Source organism: Molothrus ater, chromosome 7 (genome assembly GCF_012460135.2).
Source record: "Molothrus ater isolate BHLD 08-10-18 breed brown headed cowbird chromosome 7, BPBGC_Mater_1.1, whole genome shotgun sequence".
Classification (NCBI taxonomy): Eukaryota; Metazoa; Chordata; class Aves; order Passeriformes; family Icteridae; genus Molothrus; species Molothrus ater.
The window spans coordinates 13,615,025-13,632,648 of NC_050484.2; the positions used below are offsets into that span (position 1 = coordinate 13,615,025).

At 41.3% G+C, this 17,624-nt stretch overlaps 1 protein-coding gene across 1 annotated transcript; it reads right to left on the reverse strand.

The window, feature by feature from the left end:
• Positions 1 to 7,428: 7,428 nt before the first annotated feature.
• CD28 (CD28 molecule) lies at positions 7,429 to 17,381 on the reverse strand. The gene is made up of 4 exons (XM_036387019.2): positions 17,303 to 17,381; positions 10,845 to 11,198; positions 10,473 to 10,591; positions 7,429 to 7,740 (listed from the first exon to the last, which is right to left on the reverse strand). Exons 1-4 carry the CDS (start codon positions 17,355 to 17,357, stop codon positions 7,603 to 7,605), a joined length of 666 nt encoding a protein of 221 aa, XP_036242912.1. The 5' UTR covers positions 17,358 to 17,381; the 3' UTR covers positions 7,429 to 7,602.
• Positions 17,382 to 17,624: the final 243 nt, after the last annotated feature.

The following is a 17,624-nucleotide window of genomic DNA, read 5'->3' on the forward strand; positions in this document are numbered from 1 at the left end:
CATATGTGAAGTATCCCTCAGTATCCAACGTAGGAGATGCCTTTCCTTTAAATCTCTTAACTAGTGATTTCTGTGTAATGTATGCAGCAAGCAGTGTTTAACTGTGTGCAGAGGTTCGTTCTGTTACAGGCACAAACACGCAAGAAAAACCAAAATTCTCCATGGACCTAACTAGTGTCATGAACCCAGGGCTTCCAGTTCCTGCTAGCATCCATCAATAGCCAACCAAACAAAATGTTATTCTGTAAACTGATTGCACAGCAGATAGCTTTTCTTGTTGCAAATCTCCATAGTTCAGCAGATTGGAGGAGGGAAAATCAAACTCCATGCCCTGGGAGCCAGGCTATCTTAGTGATTTACAAATGACCTCAGTGATTGAAGTCATTCTGAGCACTTAATATTGCTCAAGTCTCTCTGTCTCCCTCTCTCTTGCACTCTCTCTCAGCATAATAAAGCTAAGGAAATCCAGGAGACTAAATTCAGTGCTGCAGATTAGTGACAGGAAGGAAACTGGATATGCATGAATTAAACAAGACCATTTGCCTTTTTGGATCTGCAGATATTTTTCTCTCAGAAATGCAACCTCTTTTTTTTGCAGGTGACACCCACACATCTCCTCCACTTACTGGCGATGATAAAAAAGGAGATAAACAACTGGAGCTCGTGCAGTTAGGCTTAATCTTTGTATGTCATCGTCACCAAGCAAAGCCACAGCAGTAGGAAAATAGAGCTGGTTTCTGCTGCTCGTTTCTAACTGACATTTCTTCACCAGGTTGCTCATGTTACCTGGGGACTCTTTGAACTCCACTTTGTACCTGCAGTCTTTTTACAGCATGTGGGTACTGCTATGCTGTGACTGGACTGAGCTGCACTCCATATGTACTCTGCCTATACCCCAGTCCTCATTTTGTCTCTGCGTCAGTGGTTTGAAATCAGATTGCAGAACTACAACATAAATGCCTTAATAAAAGTAAAAAAAAAAAAAAAAAAAAAAAAAAAAAAATTAAAAAAGGGACAATGAAGGAACGCTGATTTTTAAAACTTCATACTTCAGGTTAAATGTATGATTTGTAAGTAAGTAATCATTTAGTACAGAAAAGAGAAAAGGCAAAAATAAGGATATTTTAAAATCTTTTTTTGCATATATATGGCTATTTTGACTTTAATGTCCTGAAATAATAACTTCATCCTTCCAAGAGCTGCTTTTACTGGAGGAAATCCACTACAGCTGCAGTTCGAACTAATGGATTTCTCTAGTTGCTGGAGGAAAGCTCTGAAGTTGCTTAACTTCCCTTTTTCTGCAGACAGCCATTCATCCATCCTACCTTTCCAGACAGTTTGCTTGTCCATTGCCCTTTGAACATAATTTGTGCTTTCAACTCAAGAGTTTCTTGGGAGTCAACTGTGCACCCAAGTCCACACACAGGACCTAACCTGGCTTTCACCATCAATGCAGCTTATGTCTCAATGATGCAGAGCAGCCAAACAGTAAAAAGTACTTCTTGAGGCAAGAAGGACTAGGGAGTTTTTAGGAGTTGTTTCTAGTGTATGGCTAGGGAGAGGCAAAAATCTGAGCTGTGTAGTACATCCTGCAGCTGGTTTGTTCATTTCCATTCCCTGAGGGACTTTTCCAGAATTTCACTGAAGAGGTTTTAGAGTGATTTCTCCTTTAACCCCTTTTGCTTCTTCCATCCTTACTGGTGAACTTCTCCCTTACAGGGCTGGACTTGAAAGTAGTGTCAACTGTGTGTGTCTTCAGGAGGGAGAGAGGTTATTCCCCTGCTGTCGAATTCTGTATCTTCATAGTCTTACACTTTTTTGTTGTTGTTAAGATAAAGCACTGGCATTACTCCAACAACCAGCTAATGAGAGAAAAAGCTACAAAGACAGGATAATGCTCCCAAAGTCGTCATTCCACCCTGGACTTCAGCCTCTGTCCCTAAGTATCAGGAGCTGATGAGCTACGCAAACTGATAAACAATTTCCTTTCTGCAGCCAGTTTTGATTTGTCTGGGGAAGATTGAGAAGCCCAGGAAGAAATGTGAGCAATCTACTTAATCATTTTCACGAGGAAAAAAAATAAATCAGCTCTCATCTTGACCACTGGTGTTTGAAGATTAAAGTAGCCCAAGGGCTGTCACAGGCAGCAAGCATAGCAGGAAAATTAGTTCATTCTGACTCACGACAGAGTGATCTAATTTAGGGGGGCACTGAGGAGGCTGTCGGGCACTAATTTAGCTATAATCTAAGCTAGCCTGATTGCTAGTTGTGCCCTGCTGCAGCCCTCCCATGTGAAGGGCTCGAGCTGCTGTCGGAATCTGTCGCCGCTGAGCGGCTGCTCCGGCCCTCCCCGGAGCCTCCCTGCAGCGCTGCGAGGGAGCGGGGCCGGCCCCGCTCGGCGTGGGCTCGGCTGAGCAGGGGAAACGCAGCGAGCTTAAAGAGCCGCTCCGGTCACACGAGGGGGCAGAAGGGAGGCTGGATAGGAAAGCTTCCTTCGGGCATTTCCTGCCTTTGATTTCTTAATTTCGCAACCTGATCTCTTGTCTTTTAAGGTACTTTACTATATAATTTATTAAGCTTCTTAGAGTAAAAGAATATTATAAAAAATTTGGCTATTTGATCCTCCTACCAGATTGAAACCACTGCGTTAATTTCCACAAAACTGTCATAAATTGCTTGCTTGCATTTTTGATTTTGCTGGTTAGGTAGTAATCTTTCCTGTCTGAAAAACTAGATTTGTTCTAACCCATGAGAACATTTCAACCAATCCAAAATAGTTCCCTTGAAGGAATAAGAAGACAATAAGAAAAGGAATTATGTAGCCCCATAATGATACAACAGCTATGAAAACTATGACATTTGAAAATTCCTCATCATTTCAATCGTCAGATGAATGAAACTGAAGTGGTCCTGGTAAGTTTATGTGACCTAAAGTTACATTTAATTTTTAATAAAACAACAACAGCAGGAGCAGCAGGAGTGGCAGGAAGTAAGAACCAGTGCCTTGATTCTGAAGATCCAGTAAGAAAAAGCAAAAAGCAAGCAAACAAAAAACCCACCATGAATTTGAGATCATTCAACTTTTTGTTTCTTTGCAAATGGGTTAATATGAAATTGGCAGCCTCCTAATACTCTGTCAGCCAAATTGGCCACATCATACTATCTGCATGCCCTTGAGGCTGGAATAGTAGCATACTGTAATGTGATGCTCTAACAAAAGCACCTAATTGGGAAGAACAACCCATTTGCATCAAGATAGGCAGCTTGTTTCCTTCTCACAGCCACTTAAAGATACTGACTTTGGCTACAAATTACTGCTTAATGCTGTTTTCAGCCTTTCCCAGTCTTTACTGAACCTTAACAAAGCTGATCCTGTTCTCAAACACCCTAACCTGTTTTCTGGTTAATATGACTAACAAAATTATGTCTTGGCCTGTGATTCATCTTGCATAACGCATTTTCCAGTCACACAGCAAAAGCCTTGCTGAGAGTGGAAAGATTTGATCTTTAGCACTGAAGCCTTTGCCTGTGTGCTCTTAAAACTCAAGCTTTTTGTACCATATTTTTATTAGTCAAACAAACCATCAGTAGCCAAAGTTGCTTCTGCTGTCCGAGCATGTCTGCAGGCATAATGAACTTGGCCATAGCCAAGAGCCTGCTATGCACAGGAAATGAAATGTACAGAAATTAAATGCACCGTGGGAAGCATGTGGTATGTGGGATTCCCACGTGGCTGTTTGGCACAACTGAAAATCTGAAGATGATGGGAAAAATCAAAGGGATGAAAGACCCTCCAAATCCTTCAAACAGAAAACATGTACCTATCCAATCACCACATGGCTTCAATCTCCTATGGCAACTCCCTACCCTAAGCTGAGGAGGAATGTGGCATACAAGACAGTCTTTGTGAAGCAAGTAACCAGTCAGGAAGGAGTACATGTGGAAGGCTCAATGGTGTTAGAGATTAACAAATAGGATGGATTCCTGAACTGCTGAGTCTGGAATAGCAATGAAAGGGAAAAGATGATGCACAAAGAAGGAAGATATGATATTGTTTGGCAGAGATGCAGGATTCACATTTATAGCTACAGAAGAAATAAGAGGCATTTGGGGAAAATGTTATACAGGAGGATGATATTGGAGTTTGGAATATTCAGACTAGAAGGAACATCCAAGACTTTTGGCTTTAGTAAGCCTGACCACCCCAATGGGGAAGGTTCAAGACTGCAGAGATAACACAAGCTACCTCCTTGGCATTAGTCTTCTAGGGCTTTGGTTCCTGGAAGCAAAGAAGAGGCAGGCTGTATTGTGCTGTGCTGGAGACATGCAGAACAGGAATCAGCATGCAGGGGGCTGGAGCTGCACAACCCTTGGTTGACCCCTTGCAACATATGTTGATTGCTGTTCAGATGTGATGACAGCAGATCAGATGTTCATTTGACACTGACACCCAAAAGCGGGGGAAAGGAGGATGAAAAATTAAATCACTCTTTGGCAGGAGTATATTTGCATTTGAATTTAAACCTATGTGTAAGGCAGAAAACCCTATTGATTTACCTCTGCCCTCCATGAGGCACAGTTTCCAAGTTCAGAGCTGCAGCAGAGGGAGGTTTCTTTTTACATCATCCCATAAACAGCATATAGACCCCAAAGGCATGGCCAGGGAGGGACAGGACTGTCCTGGCATGTTATGCATTGCCTAAAACCAGATGGAATAAATTAGGATTGCTGCTTGTAGACTCTGCTGATCCACATATGCAGACTGCAAACACTTTATTTTCATCCTTTACAGTGGTGGATAAAAGCAATTTACTGGTATCCCATCTCCAACAGTCTGCAATTCATGTCCCTGTAGAGCTTTGATATAACAGCAATGTCCGTTTTAACACAGTGCTGGGATTTCTCATGTCCTGATTCTCCTCATTTTTTCATGTTAGGATATTTCCCTGTATCTCCCTTCCTTTTTGGTCAGTTGAATGAATTAATACTTGTTCCAGATGTTCCAGGTCTTACTTTCCAGTATCATGTCCTGGGAGCTACCAGTATTTTTTAAATATGGAAAGTAGAAAAGTGTTAGGAGAAGGTAAGCAAATTATACCAATATTTGTTTTAGAAAGCAATAATTTCCTCTGACTAGCCTCAGACCTAATACATTCATTCAAGATTTAATTTACTGTATCTATTTAATAATTTTAAAAGGAGATTGCCAAAAGTATAATAAAACTCTAGGGATATATATGGAATGAAATAGATGCATCTATACCTAAATACGTATATATATGCAGTTTATGCAAAGAACATCCATTCTGTTTTGTGGGTTTGATACACATTTGCCATCTCACCTTATACTTGTACTAGAAGTTGTGGTTTTCCATGTGATCATGCATGTCATTGTGTCATTGTGCCACACAGTGACAGCCTGGAAATTGGCAAGACAGTGCCATACCCTGACAGAGAGCTGTGCTCAGCCTGCTGCTCTCTGCTGGAAGTGGCTAGGTGCCCCAGCACAGGATCACTCATATCTCCCCTCCAAGTAAGGAGGGAGGTGGCAAGGCATTAGCATCCCTCTGTCAGTGCCAGCAAGGAGGGCCAGGCTGGGACCATGCAGCGATGCCAATGTGCCTGGCTCCCTCCCCTCTGCTCTGTGCATGTGCTCCTAGCTGCCTCAGCTGCAGTACAAAGGTGCAGTGAAAAAATTGTATGTGGAAAAATGTCAGCCTTGGAGTGTTTGTGAATGTGGTGAGGGGAAAGGAGAAGAAATAAATCAGACTTTGTTTTGAAGTCCTTTGGTTCAATCATAAGCTTTTGAGTTTGCTGAACTGAACCAGACCAAGGCTCTCAGGGCCTGCCAGGTTCATGACTGGATTCTCAAGCTGAGGACTCAGCACTGCCTCTTGGGCTTTGTTTACCATTGCCATTGGGATTCTGCTGTCCCTGGCTAGGGCAGGGGGCACCTCAGAGGTGGCACTCAGAGGTGGCTGCTCAGAGTGGCACAGCATCCTCCAGGAACATGGTTCATGGTGATATAAGACTCAGAGTGGAAGATTTGAGGCCCAGTCAGCAAATTTTAAAAAAACCTTCCAATTTGGAAGTGCCAAAGTTGTTTTCTTGGCTTAAGACATCAAAGTAGATTGTTGTCATTCTCCACATCTCTACTTTCGCCCTGCCTCCTCAAAGAGAGAAAGAATATTCTTATCCTAGCTTGAAGGAAATTAAATGTTGTACAATCCAAATTTTATTTCAAGATGGGAATGTGGTTTTTTAAAATTGTTTATTCAGCAGTCTTTATAAAATAAACATTGTCTCCTCAGTATGAAAAGGGATTTTATGCCAAGGCAACCCCATTTACAATTTAGGATGTCCTGTTATTGTAAATATACTAGATTGAAAGAATGGATCACATTTTGCTAATGACTTTGTCCTGCTTTGGCATGGAGCAGCCCTGAAGAACATCTTTAGAGAGAAAAGCAACTTCCACATAACACAAAGTTCCTCAAAGTGCCCAGAGCAGATCCTGAAGATGTCTGAGAACTTGCATGTCCAATTTACAATGCTGAGAATGAAGAATCCTCTCACACCCCAAAAACCAGTTACTTACGGGAAAAAAATTTAAGTGGTCTTTAGTTACTCATAACTTGACCCAGATTTTCGGAAGAGCTCTGGTACAACCTAGGAGCCAGAAGATGTGCATGAATTTTCAGGAGGACTCAGGAGAATACCTTCTGAAATCTCAAATTAAAAAATAAAGTAAAAATCTTCTCAAAATCTGAACTCTCTGTTTCTAATGCTTCATATATGACTTTGCATTCCCTTGATGCAGAAGGCAAACAAAAAAGAAATGGGGTTGTTCATGATGAAGACATCTTTCTTCCTCTCCCACTTGTCTTGATTTTGTCTTCAGGTTGCTTGCTCTTTCTGTCCGTGGAGTTGCTTGGTCATGACTGCAGATGGCCTTATGAACATTTACAAGGTGTCCAGCCTAAGGACGCTTATGTTGAAGGTTTACTAGTTTTCTATTAGCTTGATTTGTCCTGGCAGATCAGTTGCTCCATAGCGCAATAGCTTGGATGCCTTCTGACTGACCTTTTCCTCTTTCTTTTAAGCATGTGTTTTGAACTTCAAACTGTGTCTTTGTCTTACAGAGAAAAAAAAATTATTTTTTACATTTTGCCAGGTTTAACAGTAACAATACAGGGAAGGAAATTAAGGGTTAAATCTAAGGTAGTAATAATTGGAAAAGATCAGAAGTTCTGCTTCTTCCAACAGCTGAGGCAAAACCACAAGTGCTAGGAAGAAACCAGCTCTGAGGTCTGATGCCATCTTTTCATCTTATCCACTGACAACCCTCAACACAAGCTGGGCCTCATTTTCAGCCATCATGGAGAAAAATTCTTTTTTTTACTTCCCCCCTTTCTGTCCCCCCTTTTTATATTGGTTTGTTGGTCTGATATTCTTTTAGTAGGTCAAAGTTTAGTTAATACTTGCTATGGTGTAGGTGTCTGTAATCAATAGCAACAAAGACGATGAGAAGGTGAGAGGCTGTCCTTCCTTCCATGCCCCAGAGCACGTGTCTGCCCAGAAGCACACGAGGCTCCTGTGGGATCAGGGCTGCCAGGACCGATAGGCAGTGTAGTCCCGCGTTGGTGCATAGGATGGGTAACCTTTGTTCTTGTATGGAGGGTGCCGGGGAGTCATGTTCATGTAGTCACTCTGATGGTACATATGCTTCTTGGATTTCTGCTGTGGGAAAGGGAGAAGACAACTGTGAAAACTCTCATGTTAGCTGCTGACAGTTCTGGCCCTAGGTCTCTGTTCAGGGAAGCAGGCGTATTTGTAAGGCGGCTTTAGGTTTAAATACATTTACAAAAGAAATAGAACACATGTTCTCATCAAATAATCTATGGAATTTGCCCAACCTAAAAGCAAGTCTCCAGCTTATCTGGCGGGAGATTAACAGTGTTAGTTCTTCAGGTAAAGGAATGCTACACACCAAGGATACAAACTGATGCCTCTTACCATCATCTTGCCTCTCTCATCTGTGGAATGATTCAGCAGAAACAACAGAGTTTGAGCTGTGAAGGCTATCCTCATTTATTAGGAAGTAAAGAGAAATTAGCTTAACTCAAACAAAAAAAGAGCATGAAAAATCAGCCCAGACTATGGTTTTCCTATTATTTACAGCAGTAAGACACAATGTATATGTTGTCCTGAACCTTCCTTCAAGGAGTGAAAGAATCAGAGCTGATTTTAATCTTTTATGTCTCCTAATCTGGGCCTCAAAAATCTTATTTCCACTGTTGGATTCCTGCTTATAATGCCCGTGTGTGACAAGGGAAGAATTGGCTCTTTTTAGAAATAAGAAATTTAGAAATAAGCAGAAGACAGGTGAAATAATTTGCCTAAAATCACAGAGGAAATATGTGGCTACAGCAGCATTTCAGCCTCTGACTGCTGCAGGCTGTGCAAAAGCTTGGTGTTTTTTACATAGCTTAAGGCTTTATTGATCAGGGGTAAGTAAAGTGCTTCCATGCTTTTTCCTTTAATAGTGATCATACCCTCTTTTGTGATCTCCTTTTTACTGATATTTCCTTCCCATGTACAGAAATAGTTGCATATGCTGCACTATACATGCATATGATGCTGTGGAATTGGAGGAGGTTTGCATTAGAAAATCTGATGGATGAATTATGTTGTATGTGCAGAGTGAGGCAGTTACTATGAAATATTTTAAGCTTTTTAACTTTAATGTTATATATATGCAAAGGGTTGAATGTGAGTTACATACTGCTTAAGCCATGTAATTCAGTCAGTGCGTGTAGAGCATTAGATACAAAGCTTTATCTCTGTGTTCATCTCCATAATACAGGATTTCTGATTCACCTAGGAGGTATTTTTGCATGGGAGAAAGACATTTTGCTAGCATGAGTGATTGTTGGGCTGTTACAGGATGAAAGACTGCTACGTTTGCAGTGGAAAGCAGTTTTCCTTCAGGGAAGGCAGAACTGTATGAAAATAGACAAATCTTTAGCTGCTTTCAGGAACTGATCAGGCTTGCCATGTCTGTCGAGTACCACAATTTTTTTTTTTACAATTCACAGTGTCTTCTAGGCAGCTGTATTTACATTCAACAAGACTCTAAATACATCCACAATCAGAATACATATTATCTGAAAAATACTACCAGCAGTAATAGCAGCAGGTAAAAAATGATGCAGCAAACAGCACACATGGCAATGCAGCCTTGTCACCCTTGTTGGGGACAGACATGTTAGTGGCAAAGTGTGAAGCCATTAGGTAGCAAATGAATAAAGCACAGAGAAAATGCTTCAGATTGTAAATGATGGATTTGAAGCTATAGCATCTCATCTGCAGCACAGCACTGTAACACCAGCAGCTGCTCTAGTAATCCTCTCAGCTCTCGTCAGTCAGCCTCTACAATAGGGCACAAAGAGGAACCACTTAACTGGCCTTTCTATTTTCCTGCGGCAGTGCCTCCTTTGATTGTTTTCCATTAGAAATAGCCACAGATTGAGAAAGTGTCCTTTTGTGAAACACTTAGCAGATCTTAAGCTTCAGCTAGCAGTGACAGTGGCTTTCTGTACACATGCAACATTTAACCTGGCAGGGACTCTGGACCCTTTATACAGGCTACCTCATAATCGTTGTGTTGAAAATTGCTATTTAACAACAAAAATGGAGGGGAAAGTCAGAGTGCAAGGAATTGAGTTCTATATGTTCAAGTCTTTCTCACATGGAGTAAGTAGTGTAAATTGGCTCTGGAGATCACAGTCCTAAGACTTGCCCTTAGGAAGGAAAATGTCCTTCTGCTTAGGAAGGAAAATGTCCTTCTGCTGCCCCTGTATCATGCCAGGAGGAGAACTAGATGCAACTCGGGCAAGTCAACTCTCCAGAGAGTTTAAAAAGCAAAAATTATGAGCCATAAGGCTGTCTCAGCTTTCTTACTGTTGATGTACAGACAAGAGACTATTGAGATCCAGGTGCTCCTACTCCCTTGTAGTCAAGCTGCCAGAAATAGTCTTGCTGAAAGGCACAAGACACCAGTGCAGATGGTCCTGGGCTGAGGGCTCTCTATAGATTGTTTTATTGTAGGGGAGCTCCTGTCAGTATAGTCTCATAGGGTTTTGCCAGAAATGCTTGTAGTTCTAGATTTCCCCGACGGGTTCAGCTGGCAGAGGTGTCCCAGTATTGCTGGTGTGCAGGGCACTGCCAACACTGTGGCATTACCATCTGCTGTAGGACTCTACTGCAGAGGCCTGACAGCCCACCTGGAGAGCATCTGGTGTTTCAGCTCTTTTGGGGTTCACCATGGGTGTGCATACATAGCTGGGATGAAGAAACACTGTCATCCTCTACTGAAGGGGTATCAGTGAGTTAGTGGTAAGCATGGCAAGTATAGCCTGAGAAATGAACTACTAGAGCATACAGAACAAAGGAAAATACAAGTTTCTTACCCAATAGTTAAAAAAACCTGCTGTTATTAGCATACTGTAGAGTGCAAGAATTCCAGTCACTGTTGCCAGAATCCACAAAGGAATTGTAGACTGAGGCTCTTGTATTTGGGTGGGTGTCTCTTTAAGGAAAGAGCAAAGAAAACTTTAAGTATATGAAATTAAAAACATCAATTTTTGCTTATTTATTCCTTGTTCCAATGTGTCGTTTTTACTAATCATCATTTTAAGATCTCTTCTTCAGGAAGTCCAGAGCAGGAATGTAGTTTTACCAGGCAATCCAACTTTTTTTTTTAAGGCAACAAACTGCCTCCAGCCATTATGTAGGGAGTGTATATAGGGAGGATATTGGCCTGCAGAGGTTTCTCAGCTTACCTTTAACATGAATGACAGTCCCGTTGCTCTTCTCATTGTAGACATATGGGGGTGGATACATGACCTCAATTTTGCAGAAGTAGATGTCAGTTTGGTTGGCATTCATGTTCCAAAGATTGAAGATGACTTTGTCTTTATCATGATCCCCCTGGCAGTTGAATTCTTTAGTTGAATTGCTCCTAATTTTGGTTATGTTCCACGAAATAAAGCAAACTTCAACTGAACTGTCCGTTCCTTTGTGTAGCGAAGCTCGAAATTCCTTCCCTGTCCCATTGTATGTGTAGTTGCAAACTAGAGTTGCTGTTTGGTTAGTTACAATGAGCAAAGGATGCTGAGCCACTAAAATCTTGTTTTCTGTAAGGGAGGGGAGAAAATGAGAAGAGCACTTGTTTATAAAATATAGTGTGAGATTTCAGAACCCCACATCCTCCCATGCAACTCTTCTCCATATCTCCTCTCCCCTGCTAACACTCCCTACCAGGGAGTACAAAACCACCCATCTGCAGAAGCAGTTTCTCACAGGAACTACTGTTGCAGCAATCCACCTGCATGTAAATAATATTACACAGTCTCTAGGGGAGACTGAGATCAAGAGTGTTTTTCTTCAGAGTCAGAACACTAGCAGAGAGAGTGTCCTGTGATTAAGATGTAACATCAGAGCTCAGAGGCCTAGTCTGCACCTGTGTGCTTGTGTGTATACCTAAGGCCCTCTTAGTCTATCCTTTACTCTGCCAGCAGTTTCCTGGGGAACATTATGGAGTGAAAATACTATGAATTGACACTGCAGTCAGATAAGAGAATATTATTTATACATTTTCTTTTTAATTCAAGAACTCCTGAAGAGTTTGCAGGTGGATTTGCTGAACCATTTCAAGGGTTTGGACCTTGGGCAACGAACACTAAAAGCATGAACAGCTATCATTTTAATGTAAAATAAGTAATTTCTCTAGCCAGAAGCTGTAGTAGATTCTTAATCTCTCAAAGGACTCAGGAGCTGACTAATCTGACACTGCATTGGCACGTAGCATTTGAAAAAAGCCTGAAAAAAGCATGTCACATGAATGTATAATTGAATTTTAATTGACCAGACTGATACATAAACAGGAAATGTTTTCTGACATGTAGACCTCTGTGCTATCATCTGCCAAACAATGAAACATAGCAAGGACTATGCAGAATGACAGCTTCTTCCAAGAAAAGCCATCCTGTACAAATGAGACCCTTCTTTCCAAATGATGACACCTAAGTAAGAGGAAGGGAGTTGTGGCTCTTAATCTAGAGACTTGTCAAAGCTTTTATATGACTTTATGCAAGCTCAGCTCATATGAGGTCTGGAAAGTCTTTTACAGATCCCTGAAAATCACTATGGCTGTTAGAATGACAATTGTGCCTCTTGTCCTCAAAATGTGGTGCCAACATAGATTCTTTCTACTTAATCCATGTGGCGAGACTTCAAAAAGGCTAGTAAGGGAAATGAAGTGGGAAGGAGGCCAGAACCAGAATGCCCAGAAAATTAGTGTTTAAAACTGTTTTTAACAATATTTAGGACCAAATGATGCTTACTGTAGTCATGACTGCACAAAAAGATGAAGTATCCCAGCCTCTTGAGCAGGATACTCCTTTGGGATGAATGCGAAAGTAAACACAAGAGATGCATAAGATGGCTAGGACTAGTGCTAGGGTGTGGGTAGTAAAAACAACCTTTGGCTAGCAGGTTCTTCTGTTATCAGCAGAACTTGTGAAACTGCTGAAGTTGTTAATTCTCTTACTGAAAGTCTCCTTTACCAGCCCTTGCTTCAAATGAGAGAAGGAGATGTGAGACAGGGAATGCTCTACTGCCTATCTTTAGCAAAGAAAGACTGTAGCCTACCCTCCTTGTGTCTCTCTGCTCAGCATTGTAAGTGCAGGAGTGGAGGAGAGCTCATAACAGCTCTGAAATTCCATGTCCAGGCAACCAAAACACTGTGAAACTTTGATTGAAGGATAACATTTCCAGGCCTTCCAATAGAAAGAGACAAGGATCTTTGAATCCTAGGACAGAGTGGCTAAGTAAGAGAGTAACTCAAGGTGGTGCCTGTGGTGAGTTTTCATCAAAATGAAGACATTTCAGCAAAACAATTTGGTTTCCTTGAATCAGCATTTTCCGACAAAAGCTATCACATAGGCTTATAAGGCATTCTAGTAAGGGGTGAGGTTTGGATTCCACTGCTTTAGACAAGGTATTTGATCATATTTTTGTTGGCCAGAAAAGTGATCTTTGGCCCGTGTGGCAGTTTGCAAGTCTGCAGTAGAATTTTCCACCTTTAGCACAGCTGAATTCTACACATCTCACTTGAGACAGAGTTGTTCTACTGTTTTGCAGTATTTGTGCACTACTACAACCCTGATTGTCACAGGGAGTGAATACACCTTCAGGTGAGACCTTTTCTGTCTCAGAGTTGACAACCAAAATAGGGTCCCAGAACAGACAGAAGCGTTACACTTAAAAAAATGCTTGCCTGTTTTCATTGCAAGTACTTACAGAAAACTAATGGATATTTATTGCTCAGCCTGATCACATTTTCTCTGTGGCTAGAGGAAAGTCAGAGAACACTGAAAATCCCATCCCTGAGGGACTGCCTTCAGATGTTATTTAGACTCTTCTGCAGACCCCAATGACTTACCCCCCTCTCTTCTGGTGTCATTAGCTAACCTGTATTCCTGATGATGATGATGACCTGCGAGTTCATGCCTTGAACTCCACCGTTTAACTGCAGCTCTGGACTATTTATGTCCCTGCCATGACACGGTGCTAATTGGCAACTAGTCTCTTTTGATACACCCACCTAAAATGATAAATTTCTTCAACTTATTTTCACCTCTTGTATTTATAATCCACTCTGCTTGCCTTGTGTTGCAGGCTAGGCTTGATAACCCAGCTCCATGCTGCTGATGCTGGGATGGAGACTGGCTGAGCAGTGGGAAATGCTCATTTGCGGGTCATTAAATGAAGACAGCTCCTACATGATTGAAGATAAGCACCCAAATCTACTTTCACAAATTAGTTCAAATCTAAATTAAAGGAGATATTTTTGTTTTCATTTATAGGAAGAACTCATTAGCACCATATGAATTGGTTGGGCGGCAATGCCAACAGGGGCAAGGCAAGCTTACCCCGCTGGCATGCTGAAGAAACCCTGCTGTTGTCCTCCTCATTTGGACTTGGAGAATGTTTTGAATTGAAGAAAGTCAGTCATACTAAAATGTGTGCTGGATTCATGGGGATGACAGAGTAATGCCGAACATCCCTCACTTCCTGGGTGATCTGAATAGGATTTGACTACGTTCTTAGTAGGATCTAGCCCATTCTGAGCAAACATGGGCTGAGGCTGCTTTTGCCTTCACAAAGACAGTTTTTCCTAATAAATGTCACTTTGGGTTTGTTAAATGGTGAAACTCTGAAACATGTAGTTGGTGTTTCCATTCCCCTAAGTAGGGTTATGATTGCCACTTCAGAGCTGTGTTCAGCCATGCTGTGTAGTAATAAATATCCATATCTTGGCCTTACCCAGCCAAGAAAATACCAGTTATGAAAAATAATTGTTTACAGTTTCAAAAAGCAGTGACTTTAAAAATGTAAAATCATTTCAGTCAGTGTACACAGGCTGCAAGCCTTCTCAGGATCTTAGGATTTACATGCAATGGTGTATAAGATCTCTGAATGCTTTTTAAGCTTTTTATTGATTATTTGTAGTGTTGAATATTTCTTGTAATCACATGTGAGGGGGTTTTGGACCATGAAACAAAATGCCATCCATCTATAATATCTGTAAAATACTGACTCTCTGATCATTGAACCCAATGCAAGCAAAACTTCATTGAAGTTTTTTTTTTTTCCTGTTCGCCAAGAAAGTGAAATAGAGTTGACAAAGTATGGAAAATAACTATTTTGAGGTGTTGCTTTTTTTTTTTTCACCAGAACTCTTCATGAATCATCATCAGCTATTGGAAAAAAATATTCTGCTAAAATATTTTGTGCTCTTCGTCCTTTTTTATGCCAGCTGACTTCAAGAAGCTATTTTCCATAGCAAAGTATCTAAAATAAGTTGGCATTTCTGAAAGCACAGGAAAAAAATGGCCCACCTAACTCCCTGGGGGGATAGGGAAAAACCTAAATGAAAAAACTGAAAGGAATTTGTTTAAGCCACAGGCAGAAAGGCACAGAGATATGTTATAAACAAACTATTTTGTTTTTGCTGTTACTGGTTTGTTGTTGTATTATGCTTACTCTTCTTTCCCAGATACAAGGGTCCTTCTTATTCACTTTGGTTTGAGGTCACCCAGCTGTGTGATGGGCAGCTGGGGGGATCCTCTCCTTCTGGCTCTTTCCTGCTTTGCTGCAAGTACTGCAGGAGTACTCCAGAAAGCCCAGGTGCCACTCTTGCTTTAGTCAAACCCAGTGTGAGCACAGGGGTTTTTCTTGGCAGTTTGTGATTTGTTTTTTTAAAACAGGAATTAGTTGATGTCATCCTACTCTTGGCTAACCTTGCCTCATATCCATCCATCTTTTGCATTCTGGTAATCTGGGTAGGTTAGAAGTTGGTTTTAACCCCCAGAGACCATAAGCCAGGTTATGTGGATAGTAAAAAGATGAGGTCAGTTGTGGTACACTGCAGTGGGAGCCTCCTTATATTACTTATTTCACAAAATACCAGACGCTTGATCTTTGATCTAGCTGCCTCTCTGACAGTCCACAGCAAGGTAATTATTTAGCCAACAAAAAGGGGAGGAGGACAAACTTTGCAAACGTTAGTGTTTCTGCAAAAGGAAAATGACTGTACTAGTATTTCAAGTCCTTTTTTATGATTTAAACTCAACCTGCAGCAGCCACTGGTATAGTCTAACAACAGGATGAATTCTGTGGATTTTCCCAAACCAAAATACCTGAGGCTTATAGTGCACTTCATGGCTTGAGGAAGTCCTGCAGGGTTTTGACCTGCCTTAATGTTTTCCACATACTAAGGACCACTTATCTTGAAAATGAAGAGTGAAGAAAATAGAGATGGGGAAAGGATGAGAGCCCAGAGAAGCAAATGACCTCATGTGCTTCTCTTTAAGAAGTTGTACAATCTTGGTGAATCTGTTGGAGAAACACAAGGTCTTCATGCAAAGCAAGTGTATGTGTGTCTATAAAGCCGTGGCATAACACCTGTGTCTGAGAACCACACACTGTGATTTATTTTGTTGCAATTCAAAAGCACTGCTTAAAAGCTGTTCACACCTCATGGAATAGTGTTCAGAACTGTTAACCTACTGCTGATACTTATCCCCTCCTGGAATTAGTGTCTTCTTTGACAATCCAGGGGCCTGCTGTGGAAATAATTATGATATTGCAAACAGAATTATAAACATGGGAAAAGACAAGGAAAAAAAACTCTATGATTTCTTAAAAAATGTATATCACAGTGTGAACAATGCCTTCACTAAGGAAAAGAACTACAGAAGAATAATGTAGAAATAAGAAAAAAAGATATTCAATTACATCTCTCATACTAGAAAAAGGGACTTTTTAAGATGTTCTCTATGTTAAAAATTTTGTACTGGAAAACAGATTTTTATTCCTATTTGTAACTTCCCTGGAAAATACAAAAGACTGATATTTGGAGAAGTTCACAGCCAGCAGTCTGAAGAATTGTCTGTCTCAAGATTATCCAAGCAAAAGCCTGCATCTTTTGCCTTGCTTTGCCTTAAATGTACCCATTGGAAAGATGTGTTAGGTCTGAACATAGGAACACTGCATCAGCAAGCCAACACCAAGATAAATACCCTCAGCACAACAACTGAAGACTCAGGAAGATTCACTAAGATTCAGGATTTTAAAATCTCAAAAAGATTTTTTTTTCCCAAAGATCTTCAGAAAGAAACTAGATGTCTAGTTAGTATCGGTAAACCACTAAACAATGCAAAAATCACAAACTTGGCAAGTCCCATCCTTCCACCTTTGAGCTCAGTAAGCAACTCTCCTTTTGAGCATTTATTTGCTAAACCTGTGAGGATGTTTTTGCACTCAGCACTGGAGCCCATGACACGAAGCCAGGCCATGGGGAAGCCTAAAGCTTTAGAAGTAGATTTGGGGATGTGGAGAGTCTGCCCCAACACAGGTGCTGGCGCCAGGTCTGCTCAGACCTGCTGCCCCCAAGAAAAGGCACTTGTGAGCAGAACTTATTAAACCCAGGGGGTAGGTGAAATAAACACCCCTCTACCTATGCATGCAATTTCCAAATGGATCTAGAGAGAAGTCAAATTAAAAGAAAGCTCCTGGGTCTCATCTTGGAGGGATACTTCTGGCAGGAGAAAAATTAGCCTCTTGATTATATCAAATTGATCCGATTGCAGCATGCTCTCACTCTCCTTTCCCAGACCTTCAAAGTGAGAAAAAAAATAGGGGAAAGGATTGAAATGTCGGGGGTTTTTGTTACCTGTTACATCAGCAGTGGGGATGAAGAAGAGCATCAAGAGGATCCCCAGGAGCATGGTGTTAATGGTGGGCCCGCTGCCTTGTCTCCACCCCCTGCAGGCACTGCTTCGACTCCCAGGGCCCCGCAGCACCAGCCTTCTTTCCCAGTGTGGCCGGGCTGCACCCTCAGGTGCTCACACAATCTCTCTCCTCCTCTCTCTGCAGCACGTGGTACACTGCCAAGTAAAAATGTAACAGCAGTGCTTGAACAGGAAGTTTAATTGTTTGATGATTTTAGTCTTAGGAAGTTGCGCCTGCGAAGCTCAGTAATGCTTAAAACATGC